Genomic DNA, 14351 nt, shown 5'->3' on the forward strand with positions numbered 1-14351 from the left:
TCACCTCGGCCCACCCACAGCCGGGCTAACGGGCCGCGCCCGGCTCCGCCCTCCGTTCCCACTGCCCCGGCCCCGCGGCCTCTCCGCTGCCGTCATCCCGCCTGAAACAACTCCTCCCGGACGGTAAGCACCACCCTACTGAGGACGCTGGCCGCCCCCGGAGGGGCGGTTCCGTCAGGTCTCACTGTCCTGACCAGTCCTGACATTTTCAGGACACTGGTCCCCTCAGGGGCAGGGGACAAGAGCGTGCCGAGCCCGCGCGGCCGCTGGAGCTGGGTTGCTGGCCAGGCCCTTTACTCGGCATCCCTCTGGAGGAGGTGGGAAGGGGAAAGGGGGGAGAGGAAAGAGCGGTCAGGGAAGGGGAGAGGTGAGGCGGAGGGAAAGGGAGAAAAACCAGTGGGGTAGCTTAGGAAGCCGAAGCCACGGCCGCGCGTGGACGCTGGCGGGCTCCGCGGCGGGACCTGGGCGCAGCCGCCCCCTCCAGAGGCCCCACGGATGAAGGGGTCCTGCCGCGGAACCGGCGCTGGGGCGTCCGAAAAGCCTCACCCGAATCTTGGCTGTGAGCTCTGGTCTCTAGGATGCTTACTTCAGCGTCCTGAGGTGTCGCCTGGAGGCGACCTCCAAGAAGCCTGAGGGGACAGCCCTGAGGCTGCCCCCGCCCTGCCCCGCCCCCCGCGCCCTCCCCGGCGCAGGCCCCGCCCCGCAGCAGGCCCTCTCCCAGAACTCTCGCCCTTTCATTCGTTCACCCTGAGGGTACTGAGCTCCAACCAGATACTAAGCGCCAGATGCTTGGGTTAAAGCGGTGAACGTGGTAGACCGGATAATTAAGACACCAGTTACAATCTAGTGTGGAAAGTGCCGGTGGGGGAGGGGAAGATAAGGGCACCCGTCCTAGCTTGGGAGGGTCAAGGAAGGTCTCACAGAGGAACACACCTTTCACTCTAGCAGGAAGAAAGGAAATGGGAGGCAATGGTTTTTGATGATGAAAAGTTCCCATTGGATGGCTCCTGGTTCCTCTGAAAAGTAGAGGTCTGCCATATCTGCTAGGGTCCAGGAGAAAGAGAAGCTGAGGAAAGTAAAGAAGGTTTGAATTTATTTTGAGTAGGATGGGAGAGTTTACTAAGGAATAAATGATGTAACTAACCACTGGACCGCCAGGTAATTCCCAGGAAGCTTTGCCTGGTTTGATCACCCATGTATCCCAAACACTTAGAACAGTGCCTAGCGCATAGCAGGCACTTAATAAATGGAATGCATAAATAAATGTATTTCAAGTGATGATGGAGTTGCCCATTAGTTGTAGACCGTAAGTTTATGGTGGCCACCAACTTACCTATAAGTGTGATTTTATCCAATAATGCTGACCTCTGCCTTTCTAGAGGGCAGTTCTGGCAGAGGCAGAGTTGGGATTTTGCCAGGTGGAAATGATGAAAGGAGAATGAATTGATAGATGTTGATTAGGTAACGAACGATGAAGTCTATCTTGGAGAGGGAGGAAATAAAGGCAAGAGGTTTCTTTTTTTGTTTTTTTTTTAAATTATTTATTTATTTATTTATTTTGGCTGTGTTGGGTCTTTGTTTCTGTGCGAGGGCTTTCTCCAGTTGCGGCAAGCGGGGGCCACTCCTCATCGCGGTGCGCGGGCCTCTCACTATCGCGGCCTCTCTTGTTGCGGAGCACAGGCTCCAGACGCGCAGGCTCAGTAGTTGTGGCTCACGGGCCCAGCTGCTCCGCAGCATGTGAGATCTTTCCAGACCAGGGCTCGAACCCGTGTCTCCTAGCATTGGCAGGCAGATTCTCAACCACTGCGCCACCAGGGAAGCCCAGGCAAGAAGTTTCTTATGGACAGGGAAAAAAGTGGAAAGAGCAGTGGGCTAGACTCCTGACAAGGTTGAAGAGTGGGTATTTTAGGACAAGTCTGGAGGTTGAAATCAGAGGGTGATGCAAGACAGAAGGCAGAGTGGTTCCTGATGATGATGCTTCAGATATGGCCATAGCTGGATTGGAGCAGAGGTAAAGGACTCTGAGATGTAAAGGTCTAGGAATTGGGAGTCTAGGTCATTTAATAGGTTATCCACACAGATGTCTGGGTTTCCCATAGATTTCCCTCCTTCAAGATCTCTGCCCTAGGCCCCATCCAGCCCCTTCACCAACCTTCATAGGCTCTGCATTCACATTTTAACTTAAGCCTCAGATCCCAAAAGATCTGGCATGGCTCTGGGCCAGAAAACAGAATGGGCTAGTTAGAGCTGTAATGGACATCTCTATTATTTTGTTTTGATACCAGCATGCATACACCTTTCTGGAAACAGGATGTCTATGTTTTCTGGAGGAACGACCAGACCCCCACTTCTTCGGTCTCAGGCCATGTGCAGATAGTGTTCTTCCCTCCATACCCTTACTCCAAGGATGTGTATGTGACTCAGACCTGCCAGAAGAAGCATCCTATTCCCCTGTGTACAGTTCAGTGAGTAGTTCAATATGTATGCATGACCAGCTGGAGCCCATAAAGACAATATTGTCATAGCAACACCACATTTTCAGCTTCACTTGAACTTGCTACCACACAATACCTAAAAATAAAGTCAGCACAGAAGACAGAGAGTCAGGGACTTCCCTGGTGGTCCAGTGGCTAAGACTCTGTGCTCCCAGGGACTTCCCTGGTGGTGCGGTGGTTAAGAATCTGCCTGCCAATGCAGGGGACACAGGTTCGAGCCCTGGTCCAGGAAGATCCCACATGCCGCGGAGCAACTAAGCCCATGTGCCAAAACTACTGAGCCTGCGCTCTAGAGCCTGTGAGCCACAACTATTGAGCCCACATTCCACAACTACTGAGGCCCATGTGCCTAGAGCCCGTGCTCCGCAACAAGAGAAGCTACCACAATGAGAAGCCCGCGCACGGCAATGAAGAGTAGCCCCCGCTCGCCACAACTAGAGAAAGCACCGCACAGCAACGAAGACCCAACGCAGCCAAAAATTAATTAATTAATTATTTTTAAAAAGATATTGCTTTAAAAAAAAAAAAAAAGACTCTGCGCTCCCAAGGCAGGGGGCCCGGATTCGATCCCTGGTCAGGGAACTAGATCCCACATGCATGCCCCAACTAAGAGTTCGCATGCCGCAAATAAAGATTCCGCATGCTGCAACGATGATCCCGTGTGCCGCAACTAAGACCTGCCACAGCCTAAGTAAAGAGATAAATAAATATATGAAAATAAATAAATCTTAAAAAAAAAAAAGAAAAAGAAATGAAAACTGAATCCCGATGACATCGAATTGAATCCCTGCATCAATCCAGTTGCCTGAAGCCAACCCTACCCCTGGATTGTTCAGATATGAGTCAATACATTCCCATTTGTTTACACCAGATTTTAATTTGGATTAAATTGGATTTTAATTTCTTTTTTAAAAAATATTTATTTATTTACTTATTTTGGCTGCACCAGGTCTTAGTTGCGGCACACAGGATCTTTAGTTGTGGCATGCAGGATCTTTTTAGTTGCAGCATGCAGGCTTCTTAGTTGCGGCATGCTAACTCTTAGCTGCGGCATGCATGCAAGATCTAGTTCCCCAACAAGGGATCAAATCTGGGCCCCCTGCATTGGGAGCATGGAGTCTTACCAACTGGACCACGAGGGAAGTCCCTGGATTTTAATTTCTGTCACATACAAATGATTCCTCACAATACAAGGGGGTTCTCAGTCCCTAACTCTGCCTTCTGGGATATCTACATATCTATGGATATATAGATATAATAATAATGATAATAGTTAACATATGTTAATTTCTTTGTGTCTCAGTTTCCCCTATGTGAAAGAATATAACAATACCTACTTCAAAGAGTTGTAAAGATTAAATGAGATAATAAATGTTAGAGTATAAATTTGTTCCACAACACTGAAACACAAGAAACATCACATTACTTAATTTTTCTAAATTAAATTAAACCTGGTTCGAAACTCTCATTTACCAGGGTTGGAAGACATCTAATATTAATCATGATTTGGGTCGGGAAGGGGGCTTTTCCCCTTTTTAATGTGATATACATTGACAAAAAAAAAAACCACATAGGAAAGAAACTTGGGTCTTGATCCTGTCATGGTTGCCACTGGGATGTGCATTATCTAAACTCATACAGTCCATTCAAAGGCAAATGGCTCCACAGCATCTCTACCAAGTATATATATCAGCATCTTTTGCTGCGGTTCCCAAGACTATGTACTAGATGTTTAGTGCCCTAACTATTAAATCAGCTCTCCCCAGCAGAAGTCCTGCTGCCTCCTAATTTACTTCTGTCACTCATGGAGCCTATTGCAACATCTCTTTTCTCAGGTCCCTGAAACCACTGCTATCCTTGGGCAACTCCTCTTCTTTCCACCCAGCATCTCCTCCATCTTCTCCTTCTGAAGAGCACCCAGCTAAATTAAATTCTCCTGCCACACAAGAGCCTGGATAAGGTTGTAGAACAGGTGTATTGCAACTTTAGTTTGGGACTAGAAAACTCAAAATCCATTAACTATTCCATGAGACAAGAAATCTAGAATTCCTGGAAGAGAGGAGAGCAAAGTTACCTTTTCATCCTACTGAGTGTCTCTTTTGGCAATGAGTAGCAGACAGCAACTTGGTAGATTATCCTGCCATAAATGTAAATTAGCACAGAATTCAGCATTGCCTTCTCTGTTTCCTATCAGAACTCACCTTACTTCATTCATCCAGAGGTAGGAAACTCAGATACCAGGCAGGTAATGCAAATGACTAAAAATAGACAAGTGTAAGAAAACAACAAAATCATAGGCACAATAATAAACAGCAACTAGCCCTTAGCCTCGGCTTTAACAAAGAGAACATGGTGAACTGGAAAGCACATGGCCACTAAGGGGGCACCTGCTACTTAGCTCTAAATGGTCTTTACTGGGCTTCCCTGGTAGCGTAGTGTTTAGGAATCCTCCTGCCAATGCAGGGGACACAGCTTCGATCCCTGGTCTGGGAAGATCCCACATGCTGCGGAGCAACTAGGCCCATGCGCCACAACTACTGAGGCTGCGCCTAGAGCCCATGCTCTGCAACAAGAGAAGCCACCGCAATGAGAAGCCCGTGCACCGCAACGAAGAGTAGCCCCGCTCACTGCAACTAGAGAAAGCCCACGCACAGCAACAAAGACCCAACGTGGCCAAAAATAAATAAATAAAATAAATAAATTTATTAATAAATAAATAAATGGTCTTTACTTTGTGGGAATGAGAGCCCTATGTTGCCAGATTTTAAGCCAAAAATATTATTACGTACAATCTACTAATCTTATAATGTTGACCGTTCAAGTTTAAAAAAACAAACAAAAAACTGCTGGCCACATTGTCTGAGCCAAATGTTATATATCAGTATGTACCTTTAAGCCATTTTATGGTTTCAGCTGCTACATATATACTGGTAGCTGTCAAATTTATATCTCCCCCACAGACTACTTTCCCAAGCTTCAGATACATGTATCTATCTGCCTCCTGCCTGACATTTCCTTGTCACAGGAGCCTCAAATGCAAATGTCTAAAATGGAACACATTGTCCCCTCACCCTAAACTGGTTACCAGGTTTGTGTTACTTATCTCAGTAAAATGTCACTAACATACACACCCAGTTCCCCAAGTCAGAATCCCTAGAGTCATTCTCAACTCCCTCTCTACTCCACCCTATCCCACTGGTAACTAAGTCTAATCAATTATAACTTTAGAATTCTACTTGAACCTGTTATTCTCCATTCCCACCATCACTGCCTTGGTTCAGGCCTCATCTTTCATTTTGCCTAAACTAAAGCAAAGTTTCCCTAACCAATCTCTTGCCTTCAATCTCTTTGCCCTCAATATAGTCAGAGTGTTCTTTCCAAGACACAAACTTGATCTTGTCTCTTCCCTGCTCAAAAATTTTCAATTATTTCCCATCACCTTCAGGATAAATTTCCAACTTCTTAGTCTGGTATTCAGGGCCCTTTGTGATCTTGTCTATCCTACTGCTTCCCCAACCCCCAACTAATACTACAGCTGCACTGAAACACCTTCAATTTCCCTAATGGGACATGCTTTCTCTGACCCACCACCTTTATACACAGGCTGTTTCTACTGCTTGGATTGTCCTCTCTTCCCTACACTCTCATTTTCTTGATTCCTCAAACCAAGCACTGGTCATCTCTTAAGGGAAGCACCCCCTGACAAGCAACCCCCTTCCCCAAGGTGGTTAGATGTCCTCCACCCCCCTTAATACCCTGTACATATCTCTATTTTAATTGTCTATTATTTGACTGTTTACCTCACTGAAATGGGACCTACTTTAGCACAGAGACCCTGTCTTACTTCTGCCTCCTCAAGACTGAGCATGATACCTGATCCATAGTAAGCACTTAATAAATATTTTCTGAATGAGTGAATGAATAAATCTAGTCCAAATCATGGTACCAATGGAGAAAACTTTCTTGCCCAAGATTACATGGCCAAACAGTGACAGAGCTAGAAAATCCAAGTCTCCTCAACTTCAGCTCAGCGCTCTTTCTACCAGACTAAGCTGGCAGTTGATGGGGGATAGGGTGAGAAGAGAGGCATTGAATTGTACTGCAAAGGCAGATATTGAAGTTTGACACTAAAAAGAGGAGTTGACATGAAACAGAGTAGTGGTTTTAGGGAAAAGAGGGGCAAATGAGAAAAAAAAAAGGGTTAAGCACGTTTGATTTGTCATCCTTAACATGAATATTTGTGAAAAAGTTCTCGGGCAACCTAAAGACATGAGATGTAAAAGAGGAAACAGGCTCCATCTATTAAAGATGGAATGAGGCATATAATCAGGAACCTTAAAAGTGATGGAAGAAATTTTCATATACTGTGGTATAGGGAAGTCATTCTGGCTTATATATGATTTGACTTGAACTTTATACTAACTACAAGCCTGTCTTGTGGTCTATCAAACATACATTGCACATCTGCTTTAACCATTAAAGAAAAGGGTGCATTGTCCAGAAGTAAAGAATATCTGTTATGAAATTAGAGATAAATGCCTTCCTTCCCAGGATGTCAATGCTAGTACTCCTTTGACGATAAGGCTCCCTTCCCAGGCACCAAGGTCATGCTGACGTGCGAGCTAATCTGTCGTTTTTGAAACATTGAAGGAATGCACCCCTGTCATGTTTGATGTCCTTTGTTCTGACAAGATATAAAGCTGTGCTGGAAACCGGGCTTCTTGGGAGCAGTTCCTCAGAGCTATCTGAGAGGCTGTCTCCTGGGCTACAGTCTTCAGCTTGGCTCAAATAAAACTCTCCTCTATTCTTGTTATAGATTGGTTATTGATCATTTATGGCAACAAAAGAAATAATATTTTAACATAGCATATACTATGTACTACTCTAAGCATATAAATGTTTTCATTTAACCCTCAAAACAACCCTATGTGGTAAGTAATAATATTATCCCCATTTTACAGATGAGATAACTGAGGCACTGAAAGATAAAGTAGTTTGAGATTTCACAGGTAGGAAGTGGCAGAGCTAGGATTTGAATAAGGTAGTTTGATGCTAGAATCCATGTTCTCAACCACAATGCCTGAAGATAATTCTGACCTTGGTAATCAAGACAAAAGGGGATCACTAAGCTTTCACTGAATAAAGTATGAGTTGTCTGGTGGGTGCAATTTTTGGGCCCTAAATTCACAGAGACTGCTGTTAGGTATGTGGGGGATGGGAGTTCTTTGTTCTGTGATGCAGTGATGACCTCAGGGTAAACTGCCACTAGGCTGAGGAAAATGGAATGGCTGCCAGAGGGCCTGCTTGGGGCTGAGGGGGACATGGGGCTTCTCTGGGGCCAGTTGACCCATGCCCTGGCCTGCAGGCACTGTGGCAGCAGCTGCCTCCTGAGTCCAGGGAACCTGATAACACTATTCTTGTTCGTGGTTTGGCAGATCCAGAGGTGGTGGCAGCTTGGGAGATGGCGACAGCTTCAGCCCTGGTACTCTGGGGACAAGATGCAAGGCAAGGTGAGTGACATAGGTGTGCAGCTGGGTAAATGACTCACCACATGAGTTCAGGTGAGGAATCACTGACATCGATGTGGGCTCAAAGGAGGGACTATAAGCCTTAAATGTGAGGCTGGGTGAGTGACCATTAACACTAGATTTCAAGCCAGCTGAATGATCATTGACCCTAGACGTGGGGTTATGTAAGGGAATGCAGATCTCCAAATGTAGTTGGGTAATGGCCATTAACACCAGATGGGTAAGTGACTATTGTCCACAGATGTGGGCCCCAGTGAGTAACTGTTCACTCTGGGTGTAGAACAAAGACTGAGGGCTTAACAGTACCTCTTGTGTCTCTGAAAAAGGCTTCATGCCTGATTGTCTTTCTCCACTCCCCAGGGCCTACCACTTCTGTACCGCGTGGCTTTCCTTGATCGCCTGTGGAAGCAGAAGTCAGGGGAGGAAGAAGAAGAGGAGGAGGAGGAAGAAGAGGAGGCACCTCTGGATCCACTGAAGCCATGTTCTCTTCCCAAAGAAGCTCCTATTGGAGAACAAGCCACCACAGCCCCATCCCAGCCATCCTGTGATTCTGAGGGCCTCCACAAGGCCGTAGGGACACTAGAGCAAGTACTCACGCAGACCCCAAACCCTTCCAGATCCTTCCCCACCTTTCAGATCTTGACCAACCTGCCTGTGAGGCACAAGACAGCATCAGGGAGCCACCTACAGCAGAGAAAAAGCCAGCTCTTCTGGGGTCTCCCCTCTCTGCACAGTGAGTCCTTGGAGGCCATCTTCCTGAGCTCAGGTGGCCTCTCTCCCCTGAAGTTGTCTGTCAGTCCTTCTGTCTTCTTTAACAAGTTTGCCTTCCTGCCTAGAACCCCAGTATTGCTGCTTCCCCAGTATTGCTCCCCAACCCCACTTCCTACACATGAAGTCCATACTACAGAAGATCTGGAAGGAATGGCCTCTGACCCTCAGCAACTACCCTCCCCATCTTCCCCTCCTGTCCCATCACTTCCCCTCCATCTTAAATCCTTTCCCATGGACCATAAGAGAGTCCTATCTGGCACTGAGGCAAATACACAGTGGCTTACACAGCAGAGAGAGGTCCCTTGGGTCTCTGAGGATCAAGCCCTGCACCCACAGCCTAACCTCCAAAGAACCAGACCCTCCAAACTCTTCCATTCATCTGAGGTCTGGTGGAAGGTGCCATGGGATCCTGGCCTCCAACAACACATTCCAGACTCACTCTCTGCCTCCCTAGCAGAAAATCCCGCTAGCCTTCCGGGAGCCCTAACTAGGTCTGAGGCCCCATGGAGGACCATGGGGCAAAATGAGGACCCCAAAACCCCTGAGCCAGCAATGCCAGCTCCCAGCCTAACCCCAGCTCCTCTGCCAGAATGCCAGGGAGTCAGCCCTATAGGAGGCCTCTCTGGACCTGAGGCCCTCTGGGAAACCACAAGGCAAAGAGAGAATCCTCGGATCTCTGAGCCTCCGACCTCAGTCCCTTGCCAATCTGTAGCCCCCATGGCAGAGCCTCAAGGAACCAGCACCCTGGAAGTTCCACCTGTATATGAGACTCAGTGGGGAACCACAGGACATAAAGAGAGTACTCAAGCCTTTCAGCCCCCAACGCCAGCCCCCTGCCCTCCCCCACATCCCCTGCCAGAACTCCAGGGAGGCAGTCCCCTGGGAGATCCATCTGGATATGAGCCCCAGTGGAGATGCAGAGAAAATTCAACAAACCTTTGGGCCTTTGAGCCCCCAGCCTTGGACGTCGACCCAGGACTCCATGGAACCATGCCTGCATGTGTCCCATCAGGATCTGAGACTCCGTGGAAGGGCACGCAGAGTAGAGAAAATCTTTGGGTCTCTGCAGACCCAGTTTCATCTCCCAGCCTTCCCTCGGCCTCTCTGCTGGAGTCCCTAGGAACGGGTGCCCAGGCAGTCTTGTCTGAGTCCAAAGCTTTGTGGGAGGCCATGAGGCAGACAGACAACCTCTGGACCTCAGAATCTCCAGGCCCTGGCCACAGCCCATCTCTAGCTCCTATTCTGGAACCCCACAGAATCCATCCTGTGGGAGGGCTCACTGGGTCAGAAACTGCATGGAAGGACACTGTTCATTCCCGGAATTCCTGGGCTTTTGAATCGCCATCTCTGGCCTTCAGCCCACCCACTCTTCTTGTACTGGATTCCCTCAGAGCTAGCCCTATGGGGGTCCTGTTTGATTCTGAAGCTACATGTGGGGACATAGAAAGGAGAAAGAACTCCTGGGCCTCTGAGCTCCCAGCTTGCAGCTTACCCCAAGACCCACGTGGAGCCAACCCCTTGGGAGTCCAGTCTGACTCTGAGCCTACTGGGGGGGACATGGAGCAGAAAGAAACCTGTTGTGTTCCTGTGTCCCCATTGTGGGGTCCCAGCCCACGCCCAAACTCTATGTCAAAGTCTCACACAAGTGAGCCTATTGGAGACCAATGCAACTGTAAACCTGAGGGGGAAACAGTGGAGCAGAGAGAGAACTGCTGGACCATTGAACTCCCAGCCCCAACCCCCAGGTCACTCTCGGCTCCTCTACCAGATCCACACATTGACCTTGAGTTTGTGTGGAGGAATGTACAACAAAGAGGGATCCCCCAGGACCCCAGCCTTCCAGCAGTGGATCCCCTCCAGCCAATACCCTGGTCTCCCACCCAAGCTGAAGCTCTGGAGATTGAGTCCAACCAGCCTGGCCTACCCAAGGGAGAGCTGCTCCCAGGGGCTAAGGCGGAGACTCCATCCTCCCAGGGTGAGGCTGTCCCAAAGGTGCCCACCCACTCTGAGATCCAGGCCTGGCACTGGAGTAAAGAGTTGGAACTCAGGCTGAAGAAACTACAGCAGAGCCCTGCTTCCAGATCTCTTGGCCCAAGTCAATCATTTGGCAGCTCCCCTGCCCTGAGCTCCACAACTCAAGCCACCCGGAGACTCTCTTCTTGCCCACCACAGCAGATTCATCCCCTCAGTCTGTGCCCCAACTCTTCAAGGTGTCATCCCCCCAAACCTCAGAGCACAGTAACTCAGCCTGTCCAGGTCCCCCACTGTTATCACTCCCACTCCTCTATCCAACCTCAGCTGTGGAAGTCTGGCAGGGCAGAACAAGGGTCTCAGAAAGAGCAAAGAATGAACGTGAAGATGGTGTCCCAGATCTCATCCCAGGGGTCATGTGTTCACTGCCCAGGCCTGGAAGAGCCCTCATACCCTGAGGTTCCAGCCTCAGGCAAGAGACAGGACAAGGCTTCAGCCCTATCTTCAGCCAAAAAGAGAGAGAGCCCCAGGAAACCCAAAGAAGGAGACCACGGAGAAGGGGATGCAAAATTGGGGTCAAGCACAGTTACAGGGAAAAGCCACCTAGCCCAGGCCAGACTAGCAGAGGTCCCTGTAAGCAGACTTTCGCAAAGATCTCAGCACAGGGACCAGAGCTCTCGACACACTGCTCTCGCCCTGCAGCCTCACTCCAAGGCTTCAGGTTCCCAAGATCAGAGAGGGGCAAGGCTGGGAGCTGGTGACACCCTGGCCCCTCGGCACTGTAAGCACTGCCCTTGGGCCCAGAAGCGTCTTTCCTCCCCCACACCTCAGGCTCCCCTTACCAGGGGTCTCCAAAGCATGTTAGCCAAATTTCTGGGTACCCATGGACCCCTGCCCACCAAATCCAGTCAGCAGAGAAAAGGCTGGTAGTACTGGCACCCAATATAAGTACCCCAAGACCTGAAGCCAAACCAGTTGGGGGGTGGAGACACAAAGGAAATCCTAATAAACTAGCTGAACTAGACAAATCCCACTTATGTCTTTTTTGGAGTCTGGGGTACTGGGAATGACGGTTCCCTATTCTGCTGCAGCTGTTATCTCCTCAGGGTCAGGTCCCAGAAGTGGAGAGCTCAGGATTCTATAGGCTTAACTTTCTTTTCAAGCTGTTCACAGATGATCAACCTGGAGTCTACAACCTGGAGTCCTCACTCTACAGGGTGAAGCTGTTAAGGCCAGGGGAGCACAGACCAATGCTGCCCTTGAGAAAAACTTCACAGCAAGTCAACAGAAGAAAAATATATCCATTCACACGAGCAGAATTGGTCTGGGTCTAGGCAGCTGCTCTTGGTCCTGGGTATGGTCCCCTTCTTCACACACTTGATACACAAGTTCCCCACATATGTTTCTAGCCAATTCTTGTCAGTCCTCTGCTCTTTTCTCTCTCTAGTTTAGCTCATGCCTCCCCAAGGCCACAAAAACAAGTCCCTTTTCATATGTTTAGCGGTCACTGGATTCCTTCTATAATTGCCTGTTCATATCTTATACCCATGTTTCTACTGCACTGTTTGTTGGGTATTTTATTACTTTTCTACTGCTGCCATAACAAATTATCACAAAAGAACATAAATTAATTTTATTAGAAGTCTGATATATGTCTCACAGGGCTAAAATCAAGAGGTTGGCAGGGCCGCATTCCTTTCTGTAGGCACTGGGTAGGATTCATTCCTGGTCTTTCCCAGCTTCTAGAAGCTGCCTACATTCCTTGGCTATTGGCCCTCCTCCTCCATCTTCAAAGCTAGCAAAGGCAAGTCAAGTTCTTCTCACATCACATCACTTTTTCCTCCCTCTCCCACTTTTCAGGACACTTTTAATTACACTGGACCCACCTCAATAATCCAAGATACTCTTCCTATCTTAAAGTTATTTGGCTAGCAAACTTAATTCCATCTGCAACTTTAATTCCCTTTTGCCATGTAGCACAATATATTCACAGGTGCCAAGGATTAGGACGTGGGCATTGGTGGGGGGGTTCGGGAATGGCATTATCCTGTCACAGATATTAACTCAACCTGTTACATATGCTGCAAATAGTTTCTCCCAATCTGTAGCTTATTTTCTAATTTTCAAGAGATTTTTACCATGCCAAAGTTTAAATCTACCAACATGTTCCCTTATGGATTCTAAAGCACTTTCTTCTAGCACCCCCATGGATGTTTGTTTGTTTATTTATTTTTGGCCGTGCCGTGCAGCATGTGGGATTTTAGTTCCCCAACCAGGGACTGAACCCGTGCCCCCTGCAATGGAAGGGCAGAGCACTAACCACTGGACCGCCAGGGAATTCCCATAGATGTTATGTTTAGATTGTTAATCTAATTTTTGAGTATAGTATGAGGAGAGAATCTAACTCCCCCAACCACCAAAAAAGATATCCAATTTTACCAATACCATTAAAAACATGTCTTGAACCCATTCCATTAAGTGCCGTATTTCAAAACATGGGTCATTTTTTAGCCATCTCTAGGCTTCAGATCCACCTATCTAACCACCTACTAGTATTGTTTCATATACAACCTGTCTAAAACTTACTCATTTTCCCTTTAACCTTGTCCTCCAATGTGCGAATTCCTTTTGAAGGAGTGTACAACATCCACCCCAATACTGAAGCCAGAAGCCTCCTCCTGACTCCTCCTTTACCCTCACGCCCCAATCTAAAAAAGAAAAAAAAAAAGATTATCTCTGGTTATTGGGAATATTATATAATTTTTGGCTGCATCACAGATCTTAGTTCCCCAATCAGGGATTGAACCCGAGCCCACGGCAGTGAAAGCACCAAGTCCTAACCACTGGGCCACCAGGAAATTCCCAAAAGTAAAAGTTTTTTAAAAAGTGAATTGTTGGAAACTCCCTGGCGGTCCAGCGGATAGGATTCAGTGCTTTCAGTGAGGGAGCCTGGTTCAATCCCTGGTCGGAGAACTAAGATCCCACAAGCCGCACTGTGAGGCAAAAAAAAAAAAAAAAAAAAAAAAAAAAAGTGAATTGTCTATACACAACAATGCACATGTGGTTGACAATACTGTACTGTACACTTGGAAATTTTTGTGTGAATTTTATGTTATTTTGCCACAAAAAAAAAAAAAAAAAAGTTCTCTAGCCCTGAAATCTGACGGTTACTTTCCTGCCTAAACCCCCAGAGGACCCACAACATCTTTAAAGTTCACAGCTGGCATTTGAGGTTCTTCACAATGTGGTTTGGCCTCTCAGGATTCACTCCCTTGCTAGTCAACCTGATGCTTCTTTTTTTTTTTTTAATTATTATTTATTTATTTATTTATTTATTTGGCTGTGTTGGGTCTTCGTTTCTGTGTGAGGGCTTCCTCTAGCTGCGGCAAGCGGGGGCCACTCTTCATCGCGGTGCGCGGGCCTCTCACTATCGCGGCCTCTCTTGTTGCAGAGCACAGGCTCCAGACACGCAGGCTCAGTAGTTGTGGCTCATGGGCCTAGTTGCTCCGTGGCATGTGGGATCTTCCCAGACCGGGGCTCAAACCCGTGTCCCCTGCATTAGCAGGCAGATTCTCAACCACTGCGC

At 47.8% G+C, this 14351-nt stretch overlaps 1 protein-coding gene and 1 long non-coding RNA gene across 3 annotated transcripts; one reads left to right on the forward strand and one right to left on the reverse strand.

Moving 5' to 3' along the window:
- Positions 1 to 63: 63 nt before the first annotated feature.
- Positions 64 to 13355, forward strand: SPATA31G1 (SPATA31 subfamily G member 1). Of its 2 annotated transcripts, XM_082401379.1 has the most exons (4): positions 74 to 123; positions 2286 to 2465; positions 4331 to 8005; positions 8384 to 13355. In XM_082401379.1, the coding sequence occupies exons 3-4, from the start codon at positions 7775 to 7777 to the stop codon at positions 11693 to 11695; spliced, it is 3543 nt and encodes a 1180-aa protein (XP_082257505.1). In that variant the 5' UTR covers positions 74 to 123; positions 2286 to 2465; positions 4331 to 7774; the 3' UTR covers positions 11696 to 13355. The 2 variants fall into 2 exon arrangements, with proteins under 2 accessions (XP_082257506.1, XP_082257505.1); XM_082401380.1 differs by lacking the exon at positions 2286 to 2465 and having other exon boundaries at positions 64 to 123; positions 7931 to 8005.
- On the reverse strand, positions 1513 to 13467 carry LOC309633143. The gene is made up of 2 exons (XR_014247342.1): positions 13352 to 13467; positions 1513 to 1995 (listed from the first exon to the last, which is right to left on the reverse strand). It is a non-coding gene; the product is annotated as an uncharacterized lncRNA (long non-coding RNA).
- Between the last annotated feature and the right edge of the window lie 884 nt (positions 13468 to 14351).

Source organism: Balaenoptera borealis (genome assembly GCF_965194805.1).
Source record: "Balaenoptera borealis genome assembly, chromosome: 8".
Taxonomy (NCBI): domain Eukaryota; kingdom Metazoa; phylum Chordata; class Mammalia; order Artiodactyla; family Balaenopteridae; genus Balaenoptera; species Balaenoptera borealis.

What these genes read in the sequence shown, in the direction of transcription:
- SPATA31G1 (XM_082401379.1), top strand. Translation starts at nt 7,775, where the DNA reads ATGGAATGGCTGCCAGAGGGCCTGCTTGGGGCTGAGGGGGACATGGGG. An exon ending in GGGACAAGATGCAAGGCAAG is followed by an intron (nt 8,006 to 8,383) that starts GTGAGTGACATA and finishes TCCACTCCCCAG; the next exon opens with GGCCTACCACTTCTGTACCG.